The sequence below is a fragment of the Trichechus manatus genome, unplaced genomic scaffold (assembly GCF_000243295.1).
Source record: "Trichechus manatus latirostris isolate Lorelei unplaced genomic scaffold, TriManLat1.0 scaffold00005, whole genome shotgun sequence".
Classification (NCBI taxonomy): Eukaryota; Metazoa; Chordata; class Mammalia; order Sirenia; family Trichechidae; genus Trichechus; species Trichechus manatus.
In genome coordinates, this window is record NW_004443941.1 from 15,969,231 (window position 1) to 15,997,069 (window position 27,839).

Below are 27,839 nucleotides of genomic sequence, written 5' to 3' on the forward strand. Positions count from 1 at the left end.
CTTTTGGTTAGCAGCTTGAGCTCTTAACCACTGTGCCACCAGGGCTCCAAACCACAACAGTGGCCTCTAAAGACACATCAGCAGGGGAAGCAGTTTTGTCCAATATGTTCTTCATTGGAACCAGTAACCCCCTCCTCCCACCTTGGGTAGTCAGCCCCAACACGTGATCCCTCAGTAGTAGGAAGGAGACAAAAGGTCCAGCAGGAATTCACTGTCACCTTGTGGATGAACAAAAGCATTCAGAGGGGCCATGCAGAAGTCACTGTTATGATGACCCACTTGGGCTGGATCTGGTTCAAGCTATGGGCTGGGCAGTCAGAAGAACATGCAACCTGACTCCTAGGGACACACAACCAAAAATGTGTCTCTAGATGTGTCCCTCACATTAACCAGGCACAGTTTTAAATGCATGAATAGATTTTATACTTAAGAAACAGAAACAATATAACAAGGCGGTCGTCTTCTCGTTGGGCACCCGCTTCTTCTAGGGGAAGGGATGCCTCTCCACTCATCTCTTGCTTGATGTCCTCCTGATCAAGCACTTGTGAGATGACAGGTTAAGGGGTTGGCCCACAGGTGTGCTTAAGGACAATCCGGGGTCAGGTTAGGGGACAGGTAATACAATTTTTTTTCTTTTTTAATGAAGTCAGTGTGAAGATTTGACCATGGGTCAAATTTACTAATGATGGCTTAACAGTTATGTTTCATGACTAGTTGGCCAACTTTTAAGAACAGTCCATCATTAAAGACAAATATAAAAATGGCAAACCTCTCAGTCCAGCTTTGGGTCCATCTACGTAAAGGATATTGAAACTGTTAACTGGGTAAGACAAAAGCTAAAATTTTTTGTGCCTGCCATGTTCTAGAAACTGTGCTGGGCTTTAATGTGACAACTAATTTTAATACCCCCTGTGAGACCTTGTGGAAACCCTGGTAGCGTAGTGGTTAAGTGTGACGGCTGCTAACCAACATGTTGGCAGTTTGAATCCACCAGGCGCTCCTTGGAAACTCTATGGGGCAGTTCTGCTCTGTCCTAGAGGGTCACTATGAATCAGAATCAACTCAACGGCAATGGGTTTGTTTTGTTTTGTTTTGTTTTTTGGTGAGATCTTATGATGTAGAACTATGAGTCATTGAAAGTGAGTTTGGATTTGGAATTCTGATGTACAATAAAAGCCTTGTGAGCATAAAGGCTTTAATCAAGGTAGGAGTATTTGCTGAATTGAGCTTTGAAAAGGGAACATTAAAAGGAAGCACTGTTCCAATTCATTGTATCATTGCTCTTCTCTCACTCGTATTAGCAATGTGAGATAAGTCTCTAGTGGTCCCATGCACAGTTCTCAATGAGCTGCATTTTCACAGACCTTTAGAATCAGATTCTGAGGGGACCTTATAGGCCATATAGTCTGAACTCCCCTCTCTTTGTTACCCCCCATATTTTATTATGGATGAGTTAATAAATGTCTGTAGAAATGTCTCAGAGCAAACATCAGTGGCTGAAGCCAGCGCTAGAACCTGAATTTCTTGAGATTCGAAGCCCTGCCCCTTTCCTGTATCCTGTGCACCCTACAAATCAATAGGGAACACATGAACGCAAATAGCCAATTGGACATACTGACCACCTGGCAAGATCTTCAAAGGCAAAGCATTAAGGGCCAGCCGGGTTATCTGAAGTATCTGAGACTACTGGTACAAAACGTTCAAGTTATACAAGGAAAGTCCATTGCTTTGTGCTAAGTAATCTCAATAGACTGGGTGGAAGCTTCTATAAAATGCCCCATGTGACTTTTCCTGTGGAAAACAACATCAGTCCACTATCAAAATTCAACTTGAATCTAAATAAAGATACACTAAAAAAAGGTAAATCCTAAAATCCAATAGCTGGTATTGGGACACATAATGTGGGGCACATGACGTGGTGAAAAACATGTGAAACTGGTCACTACAGATTAGAAAGTAAGCACAAGTAAGCCCTTGCTTACCTTGCTCACTGGGTAATGGGTCCCTGTCAGAGAATGTAAATGTGAAAAGAGGCTTTGATTCTGTAGGAAGGTGGTGTGGGTTTGGGAGAGAGACAGATGCCAGACTTAAGAAGCAGAATCTTTGATGTGGTGAAGAAATGTGAAATTGTTTACTACAGATGATTGGTAAGCATGGTAAGCACCGTGCTTACTTTGCCTATTGGATAATCCACCCTGAGCTGGGGGGAGACAGGAGGTCTGACATCAACCAATGAGGAAACTGGCTTTGTTTGGTGAAAGGGTTACATAACTTGAACCTCTGGTTTTCGATTTCAAGATGAAACATTTTCTTTAATTTGGATCACTATGTACCCATTGAACTGTGGGCAAATGACACCTTACAAGTGTGTAGGTAACTTAACACGACTGGCAGCAGTCCAAGCTTTTATTTCTAATCAGTCCAGGCTACACAATTGACATTTTCTGGAGTATTAACGGGAACACTGTGCTTTCTTCCCACAAGCAGGCCAGCCTTTCCACAAAATGAGGGGAATTGCCTACGTCATTTCTTCCTTCAGAATTTCTCCCCCATTGCCTCTGGATTCCTGGATTATTAAATAGCTGCCTTGCTGGCATCTCTGCATTTTTTCACCTTTAATCCACACCACACAGAGCTGCCAAGCTGTGCTTCCTAAGCCATCGTTCCTTATAATATCTTCAAGAAGTCCTCCTTTACTTCCCGAATAAGTCCAAACTCCTTGCCTGGCGTTGTAAGAATGTCACAACTTTGCCAGAATCTCCTTATAAATCTGTCTTGCTCACAACTTTCCAACGTCAGCCTACTTTGGGTCCATTGTTGCAAATCTCCTCCCTCCATGAAACCTGCCTTGCTCCTCACCTTCCACCTAACAACTCCCCTGCAGAGCACATTCCACATCCAACCTGGTCCACAGTGGTTCCTTCTACCCTACAGGAGGCAAGGGGTGGGGACTGTAGGTCTGAATCCTAGCTCTGTCACTTAACTATCCATGTGACCCTGAGCAAGTTGCCAGGCCTCCCTGAGTCTCAATGTCCTCATCTGTCCAAAGAAATGACAGTAACACCTACACCCCATGGGCCTTGTGTAAGATTTATGAAATTAGCTCTTAACCACCTTGCACAAGGCTTGCCGCCTATTAACCATTTAAAAACCAGTTGCCGTCAAGTCGACTCTGACTTGTGGCAATCCCATGTATGTCAGAGTAGAACTGCTAGCCATACGGTTTTCAATGGCTGATTTTTCAGAAGTAGATCATCAGGCCTTTCTTCGGAGGCATCTCTGGGTGGACTCAAACCTCCAATCTTTCAGTTAGCAGCTGAGTGTGTTAACCACTTACACCATCCACTTATCTACTTCCAAAAAATCAGCCATCGAATACCCTATGGCGCATAGTTCTACTCTGACATACATGGGGTAGCCATGAGTCAGAATCAATTTGATAGCTATATGATATAATAGGTGCTCAATAAATATAAATTCCTTTTTCCTCTTTATCACATCCTCCCTTTATTCTAAGTTACTGTTTGATGTATGTTATGGCACCTCCACTTGAGCATAAGGAAAGAGTCCCAGTCTGTGTTGTCTCCCAGTGGCACCTAACAAGGTTCTAGCACAGAGCAGGTGCTCATGATCAACTTGCTCATCAACAGAGTCATATTCCAGTCACATTCTCTCTCCATCACAGACCTCTATACATCAGCTGCTTATAGGAAACCTTCCCCTCCGTGACCCAAAGAGGTTTCAACACAGGCTTGTGGGTACTGCTTTCTTTAGGCACTTCTACCAGCAATCCAACAGAATTAAGGCAGCTCTCTCACGGAACACAAAAAATACGTTTTTAATCTACTTCCGAAATGCAATCTCAACCCAAATAACAATAATAAAAGTGCCCACTTTAATAATGGAAGGACCATTGCAATTGAAATCTTCAGGAAATGGCGCCTACATATATGCATCAAGTTATATATAGATAAGATGCAATGTACAAGACTCACTCCAAATGCTACGGTAGAATCTGCAGTGGTTTTAAACTTTTTTTTGAAGTCAAATTCTTTCCTCAGATGGTACCGTACTTGGAATACTAATATATGAAGCAGTTGAAAGTGGGGTTGCTCTGTATGGAGCAGGACGAAGAGTGTGGAGGCTCTCTAGCCACGGGACACATAGGGGTCTACGTGTCCACATGTGTGTCCCCCAACACACACACACATACACTGTAGCTCCCGAGGCACCTCCATGTAAGCTAACTTGAAAGCCACCACTTTAGAAGAAGCGGCCAATAGTTCAGAGGAATGAATAAATATATCCCTTAGGGGTGAAGAATAAAATATCCATTAGACAAAGACATGTGCATATATGTAAAACATCAAAGAAATTTCAATCTTGTTCTACAATATGTCAAATTCAAACAGATTGCTTACAAATGGTCCTTAAGTTTTTATTATGAAAAGAGAGATAAAAATAGGAGGAGCTGGTTCTGCTGCAGAGAGGCATCATGGGTCACGCTGGCTGGTGCATTCTGGTCCATTCTTTGCTGACATCAGCTCCACAGGAGGCCAAGCATTTATCAGCCGCCTGCAACCCCCCAAATGCAGAATTCCTCTACGGTATAACCTTAGAAACCATTTGGTTGAATAATATTTCATGGCAAGGGAAATAGTCACATTATATCATTAAGTGAAAAAGTTTACTATTAAAAAAACCCGTTGCCATCGAGTCAAATCCAACTCATAATGACCCGATGGGACAGAGTAAAACTGCCCCATAGAGTTTCCAAGGAGCAGCTAGTGGATTCAAACTGGTGACTTTTTGGTTGGCAGCCGTAGCTCTTAAACACTACGCCACTATGTGAACAAATATGTACTTTTTAAAAACTAGAAATATACTCATTAGAACGTTAGCGGTGGTCATTTGAATCACCCTTTTCTGAATTTTCCAAAATTTTCTACAATTAACAAACATTCTTTGTAATAACAAATACTATTTTTTAAAAAGACAAGGCCAGCAGTTTCTGAGGGAGAACAAAGCAATGCATTCTGGGCACTAGCTACAGGCCAGCCCTTTTCACATCATGGCGCAATGAGCAAGTTCCCCCAAGGCAATCTCCAGGAGGACAAGAAACAAACTCTCTTGTTTACGGCTATATCCCTAGCAGCTTGCACGTGCCCAGCACAGAGGAAGTGCTGCGTAAACAATGGCTGAGTGGACAAATGTGAGGGCCTCCTCCTGCACCAGTCCACTCTGGGTATAATTCCTATGCCCATGTCCCCTTTCTGCTTCCCTTCCCTTTTCTTCCATTCTTGCTCTTTCAGAAAACAGAAACATTTCCAGAAACACCCTGACAGACCTCACTACTCTCACCGACTTAAGGGATATTCTTCTCTTTTTTTATCTCAATATCATAGAGCCCAGGTAAAACAGAGCTGCCACCCTCAGACCCTTTCTCATGGGCATGACAGCAAACTGGGACTGGGGCTGGGGCTGGGGCTGGGGCTGGGGAGAGAGGCTTGGAGGTTTGGAGGTGAGGCTATTCAAAGCAGAGAATCTGGACGGAAGGGAAGAGTAGAAGTCAGAATGATGTAGTATGAACAAAGGATTTTGGAAAACCTTGATTCCAACTGGGGATGTTATTACGAACAAGTGGTAGGACCACGCTGGGCCTCAGTTGTTGCATCTGTATAAAAAAAAGGAGCAATCTCATTTATCTCGTAGAAGGATCATTGGGAACATGTGGGATGACTAAGAGACGTGAAGCATTTTTAAAAGCAACTGTCCTATTCAAATGCAAGGTGGGTGGCCTTCTAGACAAAGAAGTTACGGGAGGCAGCAGCATCACAGATTGAGAGCCAACACACACACCTCTCTGCCCTCGGGGCCACGTGAGCATAAATAAACTCCACAGCCTTTCTTTTTAACACACAGAGCGAATCCTATTATGCTTAAAGACGTGGATCATGTCCTCCTTCCCCGTGAAGCTTTGCTGGACTCTGATATGAACACGGTGATCTCCTTCTTCTCATTGGCCAGTGCACTCCCGGTCTGTCTACCCATAGATACACTGCCCCCACGGGCACACTCCTCACCATCCCTCCAAAGGCCTCAGACCACTCCCCTTCAAGACAGCAGAGCTTCTCCCTCTACTACTTTGACAGAAGGCCCTAGGGTAAAAGTCTTGTTATGCCCCACAGGGATTTGCACTCAGTTGTTGCTGTTAGCTGCTGTTGAGTCGATTCTGACTCATGACAAGCCCATGTGTGCCGAGTAGAACTGCTCCATAGGGTTTACAAGGCTGTGACCTTTCAGAAGCAGATCACCAGGCCTGTCTTCCCAGGCGCCTCTGAGTGGGTTCAAATTACCAACCTTTCGGCTAGTAGTCGAGCACTTAACCGTTAATGCTACCCAGGGACTTTTGTACTCAATCCAAAAACCAAACCCACTGCCACTGAGTCAACTCCAACTCATAACAACCCTATAGGGCAGAGTAGAACTGCCCCATAGGGTTTCCAAGGCTGTAAATATTTCCGGAAGCAGACTGTCACATCTTTCTCCCGTGGAGGGGCAGGTGGGTTCGAACCACCGACCTTATGGTTAACAGCCGAGTGCTTTAACCACCGTGCCACCAGGGCTCCTTTTGCACTCAATAGGCCCTCACTAAATATGTGTTGGTTGACTGATTAAAAGAACAGCATTGTCGTCCAACCCACTAACAGGCAAGGATGGTCTTCAGAAGCAAGGAGATGAAGTTTGCCAAGTCTGGTCCACTTTGACAACTGACTCTGCCAACGTTAAGCCTGTAACCTCCACTGTAGACCTCATTTCCTTGAACTCTATTAAAAATAACTGAGGTTATCTCCACTTAAAATCTTTTATTGGCAAGTCTGTTGATATCCACGCAGCTGCCTGACCTACAAACCAACTCATGGTGTTGAATGCCTCAATTCACTCTTGTGAGGCATGTACCAAATTTGGTCAAAACCCCTCCACCTCCTTTGAAGTCATGGTACCTCTTACGGACAATGTGTTCTAGTAGGAAAGAAACCAAAAAGTCACTCAAATGCTTTCTCAGCTCTTTTAGATCTAGTCTAACAGAGTCATCTCAAAAAAAGTTTTTTTTAAATCTACCAACGGCCTAATTTTTCACTTTGTTTTTGCTATAGTTTGCTGTTCTTCGGAGTTAACAGTCAAAATAAACATCAGAGTTCACTGAAACTACAGTTTTTCCCCTACATTGTCAACACTCCTTCTCACCAGTTCCCTACAGCACCGCAACACATTCACATAGATTATTAAAACTCTTTTGCAAAATGTCCCCAGTTGCTTTTTAAGGATTTTTCCATTTTGTGTTTTCCCCAGCGCAGTGAGGAAAGTTGCCCGAGGGGATTCTCTAGGAGGAGTTCACCCTCCTTTTCCTGCAGATAATTGGAGCACCAGCAAAGCCCTCTAGGAGTTGGCTTCCCAGGCCTGGCAGGAAATGCCAAAGGATCGGGGGCGGGTAAGATGATATAGAGATGAAAATATTTAAAGAAGAAAAGTCGTGGATGAAATTATTCATGACAGGTTTTGTGGGATTCAGCTGGACGGCATGGTTTCCCAATGGGGATCATAAATACAAGGACACAGTTAGAATTTTAAAATGCCTGAGAATTATATTTCTTGTAACTATCAGACAACAATAACAATAACCTAGGACCCAACTGCTCTCCTGTCCCGAGCAGTCAGTGGATGAATGGGAACCCAGGAGAGGCAATTCCTGCAGTCACTTCTCCCCTAAGCCCTGACCTTGGCCAAGTCCAACACTTTGAGAGCCTGGGGTCCGGAGTGCCCCAGCCTCCTGATGCTGGCTCAGAGCCTTTGCATTACCTTCCCCTCTCTGCCAGTCAGCATCTGATCTTGCAGAAGCAGGAATTTCTCTCTTTATATTCCAAATACCCTCCCTTTCCTCTTCTCTTTCCTTGCTATAGTTCAGCCATTGTCATTTCCTTGGAAGAGGCTGGGCACAGAATGAATTGCGAGTTCTAGCAGTTTGAAAAATAATGAAACTGAGATCTGAGGATAAGTTTTAGGTTTCCCCAGCTCTATCTTCACCCTTATTCTCTTTCAAATGCTACCCATGCTTCAAGATCCAGCTCAGGTTCCCTCCCTTCCAGGTAACCTTCCTGACTGCCTTCTGCAGAACTTCAAATGTATCACTTCTGTAACTCCAGCAGAAGAGCTGCCATGTGGTAGAATACCATTCTTTGCACCTCTATCTCCTCACTAGATAGTCATCCCCACAAGTCCAGACAAGGTATGCTTTTAGCTTTGTAACCCCAGAATCTAACACAGTATCTAGCATATAGTAGAAGTATGCATTCTTTGAATGAATTAGTTACTTAAAAATAACTATAACCAAAAAAAAAAACCCCAAACCTATTGCCGTCGAGTCAATTCCAGCTCATAGTGACCCTACAGGACGCAGCAGAACTGCCTCATATGGTTTCCAAGGAGCAGCTGGTGGATTCGAACTGCCGACCTTTTGGTTAGCAGTTGAAAGCTTAACCACTGTGCCACCAGGGCTCTAAAAATAACTATAGGCCATACCTTATTGATTACTTTATTGTTATTATTTTTACAAAGAAATAGTTGTATATATATGAGAAAAGATTAAACACTGCTGACAGGAATTTAATGTTATCCATTTAAAAGTCATCTGGCAGTTTAAATACAGAAATTCTAGTTTCTCATCCATATCAACTGACAGTATAATTTCTATCATTTCTTATGGCTATGTCAGTCTTTTTCAGAATAATGCCTTTTTAAAATAATTATTATGTCCAGGGTGTGTTAGTTGTAAAAGAGAGGGCCTGGGAGGAATGAGGCTATTCCATATTGGCTGGAACTGGAAGTCACTGATCCCCTTTTTCTGCACCTTATGTTTTAACAGTCAATTAAATGCAATTTTGTAGCTTTCCCTAGTTGGTTCAAGTTACTTTAGCTTCCCAAAGAGCACACAGCAGAGTGGGAACTCAAGTCCAACACACTGGTTTGAATTTCATTGGCCTAATTTACTGGCTTCTCTGCTCCTTTTCACTAGCGCTTGAAAGTGGAAGCCATTTCCAATACTAATCTCAGATAAAATAGACTTTAAAACAAAATCCACCATCAACAAAAAAAGAAGAGCACTATATCATGATTAAAGGGATGATACATCGTGAAGACATAACCATAATAAATATCTACGCATCCAATGACAGGGCTCCAAAATACATGAAACAAACTTTAACAGCACTAAAAAGAGAAACTGATAGTTCCACTATGATAGTAGGAGACTTCAACACACCACTCTCGGTAAGGGACAAAACATCTAGAAAGAAACTCAACAAAGATACAGAAGATCTAAAGGCCACAGTCAGCCAACTTGAACCCATAGACATATATAGAACACTCCACCCAACAGATGCAAAGTACACCTTCTTTTCCAATGCACATGGAATGTTCTCCAGAATAGATCACATCTTAGGCCACAAAAAACCCTCAACAAAAACCAAAACATTGAGACAATACAAAATACCTTCTCTGATCACAAGGCCATCAAAGTAGAAACTAACAACAGGAAGAGCAAGGAAAAAAAAATCAATTACATGGAAACTCAATAACGCCCTGCTTAAAAACCACTGGGTAATAGAAGAAATCAAAGACGGAATAAAAAAATTCCTAGAATCAAATGAGAATGAAAACACATCACACCAAAACCTTTGGGACACAGCAAAGGCAGTGCTCAGAGGACAATTTATAGCAATAGATGCACACATCAAAAAAAAAAAAAAAAAAGAAACGGACAAAATCAAAACATGAGCTACACAGTGCAAACAAATAGAAAGAGAACAGCAAAAGAAGCCTAAAGCCACCAGAAGGAAGGAATAATAAAGATCAGAGCAGAAATAAATGAAATAGAGAATAGAAAAACAATAGAGAGAATCAACAAAACCAAAAGTTGGTTCTTTGAAAGGATCAACAAAATTGACAAACCACTAGACAAAGTGACAAAAGAAAAACAGGAGAGGACACAAATAACCCAAATAAGAAATGAAATGGGGGACATTACAACAGACCCAACTGAAATAAAAAGGATCATAACAGAGTATAATGAAAAACTATACTCCAATAAATTTGAAAACCTAGAGGAAATGGACAAATTTCTAGAAACACACTACCTACCCATACTATCACAAATTGATGTTGAAAATCTGAACAGACCGATAACAAGAAAAGAGAGATTGAAAAGGTAATAATAATAAAAAAAAAAAAAGACTCCCAACAAAAAGAAAGCCCCGGCCCAGATGGCTTCACTGGAGAATTCTACCAAACATTCAGAGAAGCACTTACACCTGTACTACTCAAACTATTTCAGAGCATAGAAAAGGAAGGGATACTTCCAAACTCATTCTATGAAGCCAGCATAACCCCGATACCAAAACCAGGCAAAGACACCCCCAAAAGAGAAAATTACAGACCAGTATCTCTCATGAATATAGACACAAGAATTCACAACAAAATTCTAGCCAATAGAATTCAGCATTATATCAAAAAAATAATACACCATATCCAAGTAGGATTCATATCAGGTATGCAAGGATGGTTCAACATTAAAAAATCAATCAATATAATCCACCACATAAAAAAAAGAATTACATGATCATCTCAATCAACACAGAAAATGCATTCGACAAAGTTCAACACCCATTCCTGCTAAAAAACTCTCAATAAAATAGGTATAGAAGGGAAATTCCTCAACATAATAAAGGGCATCTATACAAAACCAAACGCCAACTTCATTCTTAATGGAGAGAGGCTGAAAACATTCCCTTTGAGAACAAGAACAAGACAAGGATGACCTTTATCATCACTCCTATTTAACATTGTGCTGGAAGTCCTAGCTAGAGCAATAAGGTAAGAAAAAGAAAGAAAGGGCATCCAAATTGGTAATGAAGAAGTAAAACTGTCCCTATTTGCAGATGATATTATACTATATACAGAAAACCCAAAAGACTCCACAAGAGAACTAGTGGATTTAATAGAAGGATTCAGCAGAATAGCAAGATACAAGATAAACATACAAAAATCCATTGGATTCCTATACACCAATAAAGAGAACAATGAAAAGGAAATCAGGAAAACAATACCATTTACAATAACCCCTAAAAAAACAAAATACTTAGGAATAACTCTAACCAGGGATGTAAAAGACCTAAACAAATAAAACTACAAAACACTACTGCAAGAAACCAAAAGAGATCTACATAAATGGAAAAACATACCACGCTCATGGATAGGTAGACTCAACATTGTGAAAATGACAATTCTACCCAAAGCAGTCTACAAATACAATGCAATCCCGATCCAAATACCAACAACATTCTCTAAAGAAATGGAAAAAAAAATCATTAACTTTATATGGAAAGGGAAGAGGCCCTGGATAAGTAAAGAATTATTGAAGAAGAAGAATAAAGTAGGAGGATTCGCACTACCTGACCTCAGAACCTACTGTACAGCTATGGTAGTCAAAACAGCCTGGTGCTGGTGCAGTGACAGATACATTGACCAATGGAACAGAATCGAGAACCCAGATGTAAATCCATCCACCTATGATCACATAATCTTCGACAAGGACCCAAAGTCCATTAAATGGGGAAGAGACAATCTTTTTAACAAATGGTGCTGGCAAAATTGGATATCCATCTGCAAAAAAATGAAACAGGACCCATACCTCACACCATACACAAAAACTAATTCAAAACGATCAAAGACCTAAATATAAAAACAAAAACTATAAAGATCATAGAAGAAAAAATAGGATCAATGCTACAGACCCTAATACACAGCAATAACAGGATACAAACCATAACTAACAACATACAAACTCCAGAAGAGAAGCTAGATACCTGGGATCTTCTAAAAATTAAACACTTACGCTCATCAAAAGACTTCACTGAAAGAGTAAAAAGAGAACCTACAAACTTAGAAAAAAATTTTGGCTGTTGCAAATCCGACAAAGGTCTAATCTCTAAAATCTACAGGAAAATCCAACACCTCTACAACAAAAAGACAAATAATCCAATTAAAAAATGAGCGAAGGAAATGAACAGACACTTCACCAAGGAAGACATTCAAGTGGCTAACAAACACATGAAGATATGCTCACGATCACTAACTATTAGATAAATGCAAGTCAAAACCACAATGAGATACCATCTCACCCTGGCTTTACTGGTATGAATCAAAAAAAAAAAAGAAAATAACAAATGTTGGAGAGCCTATGGGGAGATTGGAATTCTTAGGCACTGCTGGTGGGAATGCAAAATGATACAATTGTTTTGGAAAATGATATGGTGCTTCCTTAGAAAGCTAGGAACAGAAATACCGTACGATCCAGCAATCTCACTCCTAGGAATACATCCTAGAGAAATAAGAGCCATCACATGAATAGATATATGTATATCCATGTTCATTGCAGCATTGTTCACAATAGCAAAAAGATGGAAACAACCTAGATGTCCATGAACAGGTGAATGGATACACAGACTGTGATACATAAACACAATGGAACACTGTGTAACCATAAAGAACAATGATAAATCTGCGAAGCATCTCATAACATGGATGAACCTGGAGGGCATTATGCTGAGTGAAATAAGTCAATCACAAAAGGACAAATATTGTATGAGACCACTACTATAAAACCTCATGAAAAGGTTTACGTACAAAAAGAAACAATCTTTGATGGTTACAAGGGAGGGGAGGGGTGGAGGTGTAAAAACACTAAATAGACAATAGATAAGTGGTAACTTTGGTAAACGGTAAGACAGTACACAATACTGGGGAAGCCAGCACAACTTGTTTAGGGTAAGGTTATGGAAGCTCCATGGACAAATTCAAACTCCCTGAGGGACCGAATTCCTGGGCTGAGGGCTGTGGGGACCATGGTGTCGGCGAACATCTAGCTCAATTGGTATAACATAGTTTATAAAGAAAATGTTCTACATTCTACTTTGGTGAGTAGTGTCTGGGGTCTTAAAAGCCTGTAAGCAGCCATCTAAGACACTCCACTGGTCTCACTCCTTCAGGAGCAAGGCAAAATGAAGAAAACTAAAGACACAAGGGAAAGATTAGTCCAAAGGACTAATAGACAATAAGTACCATAGCCTCCACTAGACTGAGTCCAGTACAACAAGATGGTGCCCGGCTACCACCACTAACTGCTCTAACAGGGATCACAACAGAGGGTCCTGGACAGAGCTGGAGAAAAATGTAGAAGGAAATTCTAACTCACAAAAAAAGACCAGACTTACTGGCCTGACAGAGAATGGAGAAACCCCAAGACTATGGCCCCTGGACACCCTTTTAGCTCAATAATGAAGTCACTCCTGAGGTTCACCTTTTAGCCAAAGATTAGACAGACCCCTAGGACAAAACAAGACTAAAGGGGTATACCAGCCCAGGGGCAAGGACTAGAAGGCAGGAGGGGACAGGAAAGCTAGTAACAGGGAACCCAAGGCTGAGAAGGGAGAGTACTGACATGTCATGGGGTTGTTAACCAATGTTATAAAACAATATATGTACTAACTGTTTAATAAGAAGCTAGTTTGTTCTGTAAACCTTCATCTAAAATACAATAAAACAAGCAAAGAAAAAAATAATTCTACAGCGGAATCCTGATCAAAAGGGGGTAAATGCAGAACATAATTTCAAATTTTCATGGACTCTAGACTTTCTGGGGCCATGGAGGCTGGATGAACCCCTGAAGCTATTGCCCTGAGATAATCTTTAAACCTTAAACCAAAAATATCCCCTGAAGTCTTCTTAAAACCAAACAATAGTTTAGCTGAACTAGTAAAGAATGTCAGCCTTGAACATGGTGCCTTTTTAAGATCTATCAGCTGCTAATCAAAACGTCAGTAGTTCGAATCCACCAACTGCTCCATGGAAACCCTGTGAGGCAGTTCTACTCTGTCCTATAAGGTCGATATGAGTTGGAATCAACTCGACGACAATGATTTTTTTTTTTAAAATGGGATCAAACTGACAACAGCAACATGAAAGAGAAGACAGGAAACTTATGGGGCAGTGAATTTCTGATAGCGGGGGGGGAAGAACTCAGAAAAGGAGAGTAAGAATGGTTGCACAACTCAAAGAATGTAATCAATGTCACTAGTAAACATGTAGAAACTGTTGAATTGGTGTTATGTTTTGCTGTGTATATTCTCAACAACAAAAAATCAATAAAAAAAAATTAAAAACCTAAAAAAAAAAAAAAAAAGTTGAAGCCATCTCATTTGCTTTTTTTTTTTCTTCCAGATCCCAAGGAGAATGCCCCCCAGCAATGAACTATGGGTAGTTAGACTTGGTACAGTAACGCTCAGATCACTCGTTGACACCAATGGGTTTACACAATCATCTCCACTGGTCACTGTATCTGACACAGTACCTGCATCTTACTCCCTTCTAAGCCCTGCCAGGCAGCCACTATGTAGTGTGTGGCCTGCAGCCTTGTGCAGTCTATCAGCGAGTTCACAAAAGAATGTTTCCACAGGGGGCATTTCTTCCGACACTCTGAAAAACAAAGGCTCACCTAAAAATAATTAAACTAGACTTAATGGTATTGCTGCTCTGAGTGTCATAATCAAAGAAGAATGAAAGAAATCTTAATAAGATTGCAATCAGGTGTTTGTGTTCTTTAATCATGTATTAGAGTTTTAGCTGAAACCATGTTGATGGTGGCCCAGAGGAACCTTCTTTTCTCTTCAGGGAAAGTGAAACTACTGCCAGGCTAAACTATGGCTACTGAACCCAGCTCCTACTTCCACCTAAATCCTGTCCAAATCCTCCCCATGAGCCCCCTCCCTCTTCCAGACCCCAAAGTGCACCCCTCCTCTGCATCTTCTTGGTTTGCATACCCCGACCTAGAACTTAATTACTCAATGCTCTTTGCTGCTCCTTGTTTGCTTATGGAACTTGGTACAATCTCCCAATCCCTTGTTTTGTAAGTGCCTCCATTTGGGAATCATTTTATTTTTTGCTGATGAGCCCATGCCCAGCACCTACCTCAAAGTCAGGTAATAATTACTATTATTTAAAACCATGACTGTTTTTGTCATAGGAAAAGGTATATTTTTTTTAAACGATAAGTTGGGGGTTTACAAAACGATTCTTCCTAAGATTCCATTCATTAGTAAGCTAAGGTCCTTCAGTGGGGTTAAAATATGATTCCCTTTAGAAAAACGAGATGACTATACATCTGTTGTGCAAAATGAGGTGTGCCATGTTCTACTGAGTAATGGTGGCATGGGAAAGGCAACACAAAGTTGCTCCTGTTAACTGTGACTATCTGGCATTGGGCTAAGAAGAGAGTTAGTAAGTCTCTGAACTGCAGAGAAAAGTCCCTTCTCTCCCATCCTCACCCTCTAGTCACTCAGACCCCAATCTCTATGTCAGCTTGGTGATTGTTTTGCCTTAAAGGAAATCCATGGTGTCATTCAACACCATTTTATGCTCCAAAAGTGGCCACACACTGAGGAACCTTAGCCTCAATATTCTACAGTGCATAGAGGAGAACGCTGCTGACATTGAAGACATCCATTCCCATACCCTCACTCATTCACCAACAGGTGTACGAAAGCTGACCCTCAACTGTTACTTCCCAAGACCTACCACACCCAGGGGTTCCACAGAGGCCTCCACAATTAGACTAGACCCCTCCTCTGATGTTGGACCTCTTGTCAATGTGTGCTAAGAAAGAATGTCAGTATACCTCCCTGCCCAGGAGAGCGCCTCAGACAGTGAGGGAGATCTGCTGGGTATAGAAGAAGTGGGAGGGCTCCCCGACAGGGGACATTATGCTGGGCCAAGCACAAGAGAGTACCAGTGTGATATCAGAGCAGGGCCACTAGGTTAGGGAGTCCTGGAGACCAGATGCCCGGTCTCACTCTGCTAATGTGGAGTGTCTGTGGGCAAAAGACTTCACTTCCCTGAGATTCAGTTTTCGCAATGGTGAAAAAAGAGAAGTAAAAGAGATGATTTTAAAAAAATCTTCCAACCCTCAGATTGTGAGCTGACGGTGAGCACCTACCATGTATGAGGGCCTGCGATAGGCACTGTGGATGATAAAGACCTACAGAGCACCTTTCTCATTAATCTAGAATTATGCTCTAGTGTAGAAAAAAAGAAAATTGACCTCATCATTGGGCCTCTATTGTCATGCTGGACTCTGTATATGAACATGCACGAACCCATAAATATTAGGCGTTACATTACATACTTCAAAAACGAGTATAGCTTGAAGTCCTGATCCATGCTACAACATGGCTGAACCCTAAAAACATTATGTTGAGGGAAATCACCCAGTCACAAAAGGACAAATATTGTATGATCCATATTATACAAAATATCTAGAATAGGCAAGTGTAGAGAGACTGAAGTTTATTTAGTGGCTAACAGAGGTGGGTGAGAGGGAGGGGAAAGGAAGAGAAAATATTTAGGGGACATTGAGCTTCTATTAAGGGTAACAGAAAAATTTGGGAACGGTTACTGGTGATGGTTGAAAGACATGATGAACATAATCAATATCACTGAATCATTCAGGCAAAGATTATAGAAATGGCAAATGTTCTGTTACCTATATACCTACCACAGTAAAATAAAATGAGTACAGCTAATAAGGTCTGTACTAGTTCATGAAAGGAATAGGTTCTTGTTAAATAAGGGGGTGTTGGGGGTCTCTGAGGAAGGTTACATAGACAAAGGATTAAAATGGTGCCTTGAAGGATACGCGGAGTGATTATCAGCAGAGATTTTTGTATTCTCCTGAGAAGTCAGAAGGATAGGAAAAATTCCACAAGACCAGTGTTTCTCAATGTGGAATAGGTGTTGTGTGTGTGTGTGTGTGCGTGTGTGTGTGTGTGTGAAACTGGGATCAAATAAGTTGGGAAACAGTAGACTAAACAAAGTTAATCTTTTTTTTTTCCATTGCAGATCTCCCTGGGGACTTTAGTAAGCAAATGTGTGTTAAACTCTAAGACAGGTCAAAAGTGCAAACTTATGACCCACAGAGTCCTTTATTCTCACAGCTTTGTGAGTGATCAGGTTTCTGAGAAATGTTGTTAGGTGCTGTCGAGTCGGTTCCAACTCATAGCGACCCTACCTACAACAGAACGAAACACTGCCTGGTCCCGCACCATCCTCACAATTGCTGCTATGTTTGAGCCCATTGTTGTAGCCACTGTGTCAATCCATCTCATTGAGGGTCTTCCTCTTTTTTGCTGACCCTCTCCGTTACCAAGCATGATGTCCTTCTCCAGGGACTGGTCCCTCCTGACATTTCCAAAGTATGTGAGATGAAGTCTCGCTGTCCTTGCTTCTAAGGAGCATTCTGGAGATGAAGTCTCACTGTCCTTGCTTCTAAGGAGCATTCTGGCTGTAATTCTGAGAAATACCCTTTGGGAAAAGCTGTAAACTCCCTAACATCAGGGGCTGGGTCTTGCTCACCCAGGTATCCCCTGCACCTGGCACAGGGCCAGGCACATGGGAAGGACTCAATCAATGCCTGCTAAATGACCAAATGAGTAATTGTTGAATTCTAACGGACAGGCTGGCATCCACAACACCATGGAGGTGAGAGCGTGCCAGGGAGCAAGGGTTCACATCTCCACGGGGCCGTCCCTTCACTATATGGGCTCAGATGAGGTCACCTTCACCTTTTAAGAAGCCCAGGGCCACAAATCAATAAGGCATCCTAAAAGACTTTAATTTGTCTCCCAAAAAGGTTTTAATAAACTCTTTTTTTCCCAAAATAAAATAAATTAAGAGTTTCATTAAGACTCTTGGCATTTTTCCTCTTTACTAAGAATACCGAAACCAAAACCAAACCTGTTGCCCTAATCGATTCCGACTCATAGCGACCCTATAGGACGGAATAGAACTGCCCCATTGAGTTTCCAAGGAGCGCCTGGTGGAATAAGGTAACAAATAATCAGTTATGACACTCGTAGGCCAGACTCCATAATGTGGTTATAGATTATCTTTGTTTCTTTACTGCCACCTTCTGGCTCCAAGGCACCTACATGGTAAATTAACATGCCACTTTATTTCTGTATTTCCCTACGGGATTTTAAGCAATCTTTCTTTCATATCCTTTACCTCAAATGATGTTATACAAGTTAGAAGCAGGTAGGGTGGCCTTGACTCTTTTTCATTTGACCTGAAAGCAATATAGAAGTTAAATGATTTGCCTAGTGATAGAAAGTCAGAGGCAGAGCAAGGACTAACCCACACCTGTTGGTTTTTCCAATGAGCAAACACTGGGTTTAGCCATTTGGCTTTGTCCAGCCACATCTGCAAAGAGTTCTATGGCTCTCTCACGCCTTCGCAAGCACAACCTTAAGTGGAAAATTCCATGCCCTTAAAAAAAAGGATGCTGTTCAAATACACCCTGATCTTCTCAAGGGTAAAATCCATTCCACTTTACAAAGTCTTTGACACATGAATGTAGAAGGTCTATTATTGATTTTTTCATCTGATTGTCAAGATACCACAGTGTCCTGCAGAGCGACCCCAAGACAGTGGTCAGCCAGCTTCTTCCTAAACATACCTTGGTCTGGAAGCAGCAATAGAGTTGGGTTAGGTACGGGTGTTTCCGAGCCAGAGCCAAAATCCTCTTCTCTGTCATTGTACAGTCCACATCATCATCCTGAAGGATGACATCCTTCTTTAAGACCTTCACAGCATAGACTTCATCTTTGCCCTTGAGTTCTGCCAACATGACCTGTAACCAATCAACATTACCCACATTAATCCACACATGTATGGAATCAAAAGAAGCACAAGCCAAAAGCAAAGGCTTTAAAAACGAATTCCTTTTTATTTTCTTTTTCAATTTTATATAGTACATCAACATTAAAAAAAAATAAATTAGGAAAACTGCCATCCTAATACAGCCACTAGTTTAATTTACTTGTTTACTTTTAATCTCCAGTACAGTGCCTAGGCAAAGAAAAGAGACACTCACTGCACATCTGTTAAATGATGATACATATACTATATATACCGCAGTCATAGTATACAGAGAAATTGGTTTTCTTTCTGCTTAACCGATCATTACATCAGTTTTTTCCATGTTTTTTATCATTATCACAGTTAGCAACACTCAAGTCAAGTAAATATACTACAATTTATCTAACCATTTCCCTCATAAGAGACCTAAGTTATATCTGATTATTAAGTGTCATGTAAATAAATTACATTGAGTATTTTTATGCATGTCATTTTTTTTTCTTTCTTTTTGGTTCCATCCTTAGGATAGAAATCCTCAGAAATGGATGACAGAGTTAAAATTTGTGAACTTTTTTTTTTTTTTAACAGTTCTTCACACACATTTCCTAATTGCTTTTCAAAAGAATGTACATATATACCCTGACACTGGCAATGTAGAAGTATTTTAGTTTCATGGCAATTTATCAACATTGGGTGTTTTTACATAAAAACTTTTTTGCTCAATAGGTGAAGTGTTACCTCAACGCTGCTTTAATTTGCAATGGAACTTTTTAAATATTTGTTTTCTAATTGTTATTTCTTCTTGTGTGAATTATTTGTCTGTCTCTACTCTTTTATATTATTTTATTTTATCTTATATTCTTTTCTTACCAATTTGTATGAGCTTGCTACATAAAGATATTAACCTTTTATTTGCTTGCAAAGATTCTTCTAAGCCTGTTTTATAATTTTATTTTTATTTTTTTTGTACTGAATAGAAGCATTTACCTATATGTGGTTGAATCTGTCCTTGTTTTCCTTTATGATTTCTTCTATAGCTTTAAAGCTAGGAAAGTGATTCCTTCTCCAGAGAGCTAATTAATAGTTCTATTTTCTTAAAGTTTTCCCATTATTTGATATTTTTGAACTCATTTCTCTATAAATGTCACAAGTCTCTCCCTCTTTTTTAATAGCTAACTCCTAAGCACACTATTGCAATGTAAGTTGTCAAAGCTAAAAAGCAGTAGCTCAGAAACTTAATGAGGAAATTCATGATGTTAACCCAAAGAGCTCTCCTCGTCCACCTAGAACACAAACTCTGAAACTGGCTCAAACTTTGGCTGTGATTTTTCTTAAGAAACAACCTCAGGGCCCCTGAGTCATCAAAGTTCCCATCCTGCCAACACCATATGGAAACTTGGAAACTCTGAGTCTGCTCGTTTCCCTTGAATCTTGCTCAGAATTAGACCAAGTCCTGCTCAGGGCAGAGTTCTCATCCCAGAGTTATGCCTAGACAGAAGGCTGGGGTCTGTTTCTTATTTAGCCAGTCTCTAAAGAATGTGATTGTTTCAACTTTTGCCATTTAAGCAAACTCCAGTTATCTTCCTGCCATGGAGATCTCAGGATGAGATGGGGCAGGTGAGATGGCTGGGAACCAGGCCTGTACCCCGGGGGGTTCCCAAAGCCATTCCCTTTGGAGACAGGTGGAATGGGACCGCCCAGCAGGCTGCTGCTTTCAAGAGTCTGAGACATGTGCAGGCATGTGACCCCCTGGAGCTGCCAGAGCCAGGAGCCTGTCTCCAGAGCAAGGCCTCTCTGCTCCAGGAGGCCTCAGAAAGACCAGTAAAAACACCAGTTACTGTCAAGTCATTTCCAACTCACGGTGACCCCATGTGTGTCAGAGTAGAACTGTGCTCCACAGGGTTTTCAATGGCTGATTTTTCAGAAATAGGTTGCCTGGGCTTTCTTCTGAGGTGCCTCTGGGTGGACCCGAACCTTCGACCTTTTGGTTAGCAGCCAGACATGTTAATCATTTGCACCACCCATGGACTCCCTCAGAAAGACAACTTCTGACAACTCCCATCAACTCCCAGGCATGGCTTTGAGAAGAGCAAGGGGGATAATCAGAGGTCTCACTTGAAATGCTAATCAGCTTCCTAGGCACTCGGCCCCTCCATCTTCTTTCTAAAACAGACAGAGATTATTTTTCCATCTCACTAGGCCATCAAGAATGAGCCCTGGTGGCTCACTGGTTAAAGCACTCAGCTGTAAACCAAAAGGTCGGTGGTTCCAACCCACCAGCCACTCCGAGGGAGAAAGATGTGGTAGGCTGCTTCTGTAAAGATTTACAGCCTTGGAAACCCTATGGCGCAGTTTAACTCTGTCCTTTAGGGACACTATGAGTGGATACCAACTCGACGGCAATGGGTTTGGGGCCACTCTGCACCCACACCCACATCACTGTGCTCGCCTCAGTAGGGAGCCGAATATGGCAAATGGTACCCAGGTAAGAGGACGCTGATCCAAGACATGAATGATCATTCTCACTTTTTTTGCCACAGGAGGAAGATAAACAAAACATTAGCAAATAACAGAAAAGGGAGGTAAATAACATTTAACTTTCAAAACAACAAATGCTAAGGTTTGCTTTGAACCCTATATTCACTGACGACAGAGATTCTAGAGTTCACTCTCAAAGTCTTCTTAGCGAATTAAAAAGAGAATTTGAGATGGAAGAACTTTTCATCACTAGTATTGATAATGGAACACTGCACACGCATGAAGCACTTGAAGCTTGCAAAGTCCTTTCTCACCCACTCTCACTTGGAGGAGTTCCCAGGTGGTGCAAACAGTTAACCCGCTCAGTTGCTAACCTAAAGGGTGGAGGTTCGAGTCTAACATGAGGCACCTTGGAAGAAAGTCCTGGCAATCTACATCTGAAAAATCAGCCACTGAAAACTCTATGGAGCACAGTTCTACTCTGACACATGTGAGGCTGCCATGAGTCAGAATTGACTCAATGACAACTGTTTTTTTTTTCTTTTTTTTAATCTCACTTGAGTCCTCTCCCCATTTAATACATGAGGAAAACTGAATCCGAAAGGGGTTAAAAGACTACAGTAAAGTCTCTCAGCTACTGAGTAGCAGAACCAGGACGCTTCTCTGCTTGGCCTCAGGCCGTTTCCACTCAGCAAGGAAGGAAAATTTAACAAGACCAGATTGAAATGCTCATTGTTTAATCTTAGATAAAACACACAAGGTAATGCCACAGGGTAGAGAAAACCCCAGTTCTCCCCAAGCTGGCCACAGACCTTGCCAAAGCTGCCTTTGCCCAACACTTTGATGAAGTTGAACTCATCCAGGCCCAAGCGCTTGGCCTGGCCCTGCCGGACTTCCCCGTTCTCGCCAGGGCTTCCCAGCTGGCCGTCGGTGGACGCTGCTGCCCGGTGATCCTCCCCACGATTGTCAAATGACAAGGCCTTCCGGATGTTGTTTTCAAGTTCTTTTATTTCTAGGGCCAAGGGCAACAAAATACTGCATTAGCACACACCTCGTGACCCCTTCCCTTAGCACTCCACGCGCAGGACTTCCCTGGAACCTGCAGCTGTCTGACCCTCCTTCCTGTTCTTCATAGCAATAGAATCAATGTTACATTTCTTTATCTGTTGCTTATTTGTTCAACACACTTTCACCAGCCCCTAAGGTAATAGCAGGGTCTGGTATACAAAGAGGAGGAGGATACAGTCCCTGGCCTTGCGGAGTTCACTTGCCCACAAACTCCTTCAGATGACACTGGGACCCTGGATCCTCTGAAAAGCCCTGGCTAGGAGCTTATTGCATTATTCTAGACAGACAGCAAGGATCTAGGCCCTCTCGGGAAACTTGCAGAGTCACAAAGCTAACAGGGACTCTTCAAGTTTCCTTTGAAGATCAAGAAAACCACTGAGAACAGTTATCACGGTACTCATCGTTGAGATAATTGTTTCAACAACTGTGACTAGGAAGCCTTCTCCTTCTAAAGGACTTCACTTAGTCTTGCTGCTGGGTTAATTCTAAATACCGGCTCGCCCACGGCTGTCTAATGAAATGGGCAATGCATCAACAAAAGAATTGCTTCCCAGAATGGCATGTTGCAAATCTATCTCAGAGGTGGCAGGAATTCCTCAGTACGATTTCCCAACCGTGAGACGGTCGTGCGCCCCTCCAGAGTATGTGACCTGAAAGACCTGGGGTGATAGCGCTGAGTGATCCTTTGACCCCTCTTGTTTAAAGAGGCTCTGTCATTAGCTGTTCATTCACTAAAGCACACTCTCCTCTGGATAGGGATGGGCATCTCTCTTGAGCATAATCTGATTTTAAAACATGCTGTGAAGAACTGGGATTACAGGAAGGGGAGCATGGACTGTTAACCCTTTGGAGTCAGAATCAGGCCTGGGTGACCAGGTGCTGCTGGGCATGCAGAGATGTTCAAGTTCTTTTTAGGAGGATTGAGTTTCATCAGCGCCCACTCAAGGAATCCAGAGACGTTTACTTAGATCTGAAGTTTGGGGGTGGGGAGGGCAGGGCAGCGCCTGAGTCCACAGACACTCCCCACTTCCTCTTAACTAAGTAACTTTAAATCTCTGAATGAAGCTAAAAGTCTCAGTTTCCAAGACTGCTTACACAATGGACTTTGGAAGGCAGAACTTGGGTGTTCAGGGATACCAAAGCTTGAAGAAAATGCCCTTCTGTGTTTGCTCACAATGGTGGAAAGAAACACTATGCCATACCCCTGCTCTGTAATAACCCGTGTCTTGCAAGAGGGCTTTCTCATCCATCCGTGCCACATCACTGCTGGCCAATATGGTACCTTCGCCGAAGGGATGAATGGAGACCCCAAGAGGCTGGACTGCACGCCTGGAAATCATGGTCGCTTCCCTCTTGCTTTGGGACTTGTTATCACATGACTCTGTCTCCTTGAAGCACCAAAGGAGGTCTTGGCGTTGACCAAGGAAGTGTGAAAATGCTCACACTGACCGGGGATAATCCCTGCTAATTTGGAGACCCCAGAGCACTGTCTGATCACTTATGAATGGGTCAAATCTCTTTTGGAATGAAGCAGAGTAGAAAGATGCAGAAGTCAGTTGGAGCAGTGCAATGAGATACTCAGGTCATTTATTTCATGGCCTCAGGTATGGCACACCGAGCCTAAAGCTGTTTTATTTACACTTGGGTAAGAAGGGCCGATCTTCAAGGAGGGTTTGATGGCATGCATCCTGACGTTGGGATTCCTAGGCCAACAGGGGCACAGTGTTGCCCCTACCAATCACTTAGCTCCTGACCTAGGGATAAGCCTTTTCAACTCTCCAGCCTTTCACACTTCATCTTGTATCACAAGAATAATAATACAGTACCAACATGGGGTTGGTGTGAGCATAAAATTAGGATAAGAAACACAAAATTGCTTTTAAAAAGTCAAAAAGGGCTACAGAAAATCAAGGCTCTATTATTATGCTACTATGACCATCCTTAAGGAGCCCTGGTGGCACAGAGGTTAAGAGTTTGGCTGCTAACCAAAAGGCTGGCAGTTCGAACCCACCAGCGGCTCCATGGGAGAAAGATGTGGCAGTCCGCTTCCGTAAAGATTTACAGCCTTGGAAACCCTATGAGGCAGTTCTACTCTGTCCTATAGGGTCACTATAAGTCAGAATTGACTTAACGGCAATGGGTTTGGTTTCTTGGTTTATGGTTCCAAACCAAAACTAAACCCACTGCCATCAAGTTAACACCATAATTCCGATTATGATTACTCCTGTATTATTCCTGTGCATACTTCCATCAATTGGGACAGTTTGGTGCAGGTCACTAGAGTGCAAGATTTTAAATGCATAAGCCCCTCCTCAGCCTCAGCATTCTTGGATACCTGCAGAATTCAGAGACTTATTATTACTTTAAGCATATTCTTAACAGGAAGAAGGAGACATTAAGGGCTGAACTTTAGAGGGAGTCAGGCCTAGAGCTGGCTTCCTCTCTACTTCTTTCAGCCTCTTCTCCAGCTCCATCTCCCTATCCCTACTTGCTCAAGGCCAGGACAGGAACCCTCCCCCATGCATCCCTCAGCTCTGACCTGATCTCAAGATTCTGGTGTGATGATTAGCATCGAGAGGGAGGGGGCTCAAACTTCACCTAAATGAGCAGCGTTGACATGTCTAGGGTCAGACACTGGGGCAGAAGAGGGGAGAGAAAAGGCTAGTCCCTTCTCCCCTCCTACACTTGGAACCAGGGAAAAAAGCAATGGAAAGAGAAGACCGACATGACATGCTTTTTCTCTCTTACCCCCACATGGAAGGAATTTAAGGCAGGCCTGGCTACTTTGAGGGCCAGCACTCAAGAGATCCCTGGTGAATGAAAGAACCACACTGTTGAATGAACAGGGAGAGGGTGTCTGCAGACCTTGCAGGGCTGCTGGCTGTTTGAGCTAAGAAGCTCATTCTTGGGTAGAAAGGCCTTAAGCTCTTTAGTCCTTCCAATGACAGAGCTCAGAGGTAAGGAAGCAAAGCTGTGGGTCTCACCCTGGTCACAAGGGGAGGTGGGTGCTGACTTGGATCTATCTTCCTCAGATGGTGAGCTTCCAGAAGCAGGCTGTGGGGACTCGGCACCAGCAATGAGCTAGAGAGGAGAGAAAGAGAGAAGGGAGAAGCCCATCAGAAGGGAGGTCAAAGGCATCAAGATACTGTTCCTGGTGCCCAGGATCACTTGTCGAATCAATATTCTGAAAGCATGGACTCAAGGTCTCATCTTCCAATTAAAGGAAGAAAACAAGAGACTTCAGTGTGTTCAATTTTTATTCTATCTACATCCAATTGACCTTTCTAAGCAAAGCTGAACCCAGCCTAATCCCTGAAGCCTCCCCCTCCAATCCAAGTGACCTCATCCAAGGTACTAAGACACCTGTTGTCTCCAACACCTGTTTGGCACTTCTTCGTTATTTTACTCAGCTTTATATAATTAACAATATCTATATGTATATACTGTGTGGAGCTCTCTACTCAGGTAGACCATAGGTTCCTTGAAGGTGAGACTTTATCTAGTATCTATATTCTCTCCTACCAATTTATACAAAGTAATATACAGTCATCCCTCTGTATTCGAGGGGGATTGGTTCCAGGACCCCTTGTAGATATCAAAATTCAAAGATGCTCAAGTCCCTTACATAAAATGATGTAGTATTTGCATATAACCTCCACATATCCTCCTGTATACTTTAAATCCTCTCTAGATTACTTTATAATACCTAATACAACGTAAATGCTATGTAAATAGTTGCTGTACTGTTTAGGAAATAATGACAAGCAAAAAAGTCTGTACATGTTCAGTACAGACACAACCACTGTATGCCTAACTACACAGTACACATCAGCTGTGAGGCGAACAATGCTCAGACGACGGCTGGAGAGAGACTGAGGATCTGTGAAACGGCTGGAGGCTACAGCAGGGGATGCTGTCATCACTTCATTCCCATGGATTCAGCACAGTGCTTCTCGTCTGGCAAATTCAAGTTTTGCTTTTTGGAACTTTCTGGAGTTTTTTTTTTCCCCTAATATTTTTGATCTGCCATTGGTTGAATCCACACATGCAGGACCCGCAGACACGGAGGGCTGACTGTAATAGGTGCTCAATAAATTTTTCCAGATGTATTGATATTTGTTGACAAACTTTCATAGGATACCTCCCCACACCCCCCATGAAGTCTATTTCCTGGCATCAATGCTGGCATGTCCATTTTTTTTCTTTTTTTAGTTTCATATCCTGTTAATTTTTTTAACTTTGTTTTTATTCATCTATATTTTTTAATAACTAAAGTCCGTAGATTACATGAGGCTTCTCTCTTTGCATTGTACAGTTGGCATATCCATTTTAAGTCCCCATTAGAATCAGTGGTTTGGCCTAAGAGATGGCAAGCACTTTGGCCCACTTCTACTCTCAGCTGACCAGCGGTGTGCACTTGTTCTTTCTGGATGCTGGGCTACCTGCAGGGCCAACATGGGGGAATCAAAGCTCCAGCAAGCCTGACGCTCCTGCAAAGAAGCCCTTTTGACTTCTGACCAAGGCGTTTCTCTGCCATCCTCTTATGCTAACTTGAGCCACCATGGTTTCTCCCTTGGCTTTTTCTAACTTTTGCATCAGAAGCATCACAGCAATAAAAATATTGGGGATGAGCCCCCTAGTCTAATACTCTGTCCCTTCCTGAATTTATGTTGGCTCCCTAGCAGCAGGTCCCCTCAAATCCAAGATAGAGAGCATTATAACCAGTAAACCAGCTGCCATCAAGTTAACTCTGACTCATGGCAACCCCATGGGTGTCAGAGTAGAACTGCATTCCATAGGATCTTCAATGGCTGACTTTTTGGAAGTAGATTTCCAGAACTTTCTTCCAAAACACCTCTGGGTGGACTAAAACCTCCAACTTTTTGGTTAGCAGCCGAGTGCATTAACCGTTGATAACACTCAGGAACTCCATTATAGGCCACGTAAATATGGGGGAGAAGGCAAGTATGAGTTTTCTTTAAAATATTTCATAACAACCAATATAGATTCCTTTTACTTCTAACAAGGGAAACAACAATGATGTTTCCTGGAAAGGGCTCTTAGAATTCATAAATGTGACTGTCCAAGATGCCATCACAGGGTGCTTGCTGAGCCCACCTCGTGAGTGGAGACTTATATTCTTGGGGAGTGAATTGTGCCCCACCCCAAAATTCATGTCAACTTGACTAGATCATGATTCCCAGTATTGTGTGGTTGTCCCCCATTTTGTGATCTGATGTAATTATGTGTTGTAAATCCTAGCCTCTATGCCTGTGGTTATGGTCCCATTGGGAGTGAGTTGTCCGTTATGTTAATGAGGCATAATTAGGTTATGTTAATGAGGATTAGGGTGGGATGCACCACCCTTGCTTGAGTCACACCTTTTATCTTACAAGAGATGAAAGGAGAGAGAACCAAGCAGAGAGAGGGATCTTCTACAACCAAGAAAGAACAGCTGCAAGTGGAGCACATCTTTGGACCTGAGGTCC

The 27,839-nt window shown here is 42.2% G+C and overlaps 1 protein-coding gene across 1 annotated transcript in view; it reads right to left on the reverse strand.

Annotated features, from left to right (window-relative positions):
- Nucleotides 1-27,839, reverse strand: part of PRKCE (protein kinase C epsilon) — a 616,913-nt gene that overhangs the window by 184,028 nt on the left and 405,046 nt on the right. The window contains exons 8-10 of the mRNA XM_004369495.2: nt 25,335-25,431; nt 22,095-22,294; nt 18,623-18,796 (exon numbers count right to left, since the gene is read on the reverse strand). Coding sequence (XP_004369552.1) covers nt 18,623-18,796; nt 22,095-22,294; nt 25,335-25,431 — 471 coding nt within the window. The remainder of the gene's footprint in view (nt 1-18,622; nt 18,797-22,094; nt 22,295-25,334; nt 25,432-27,839) is intronic.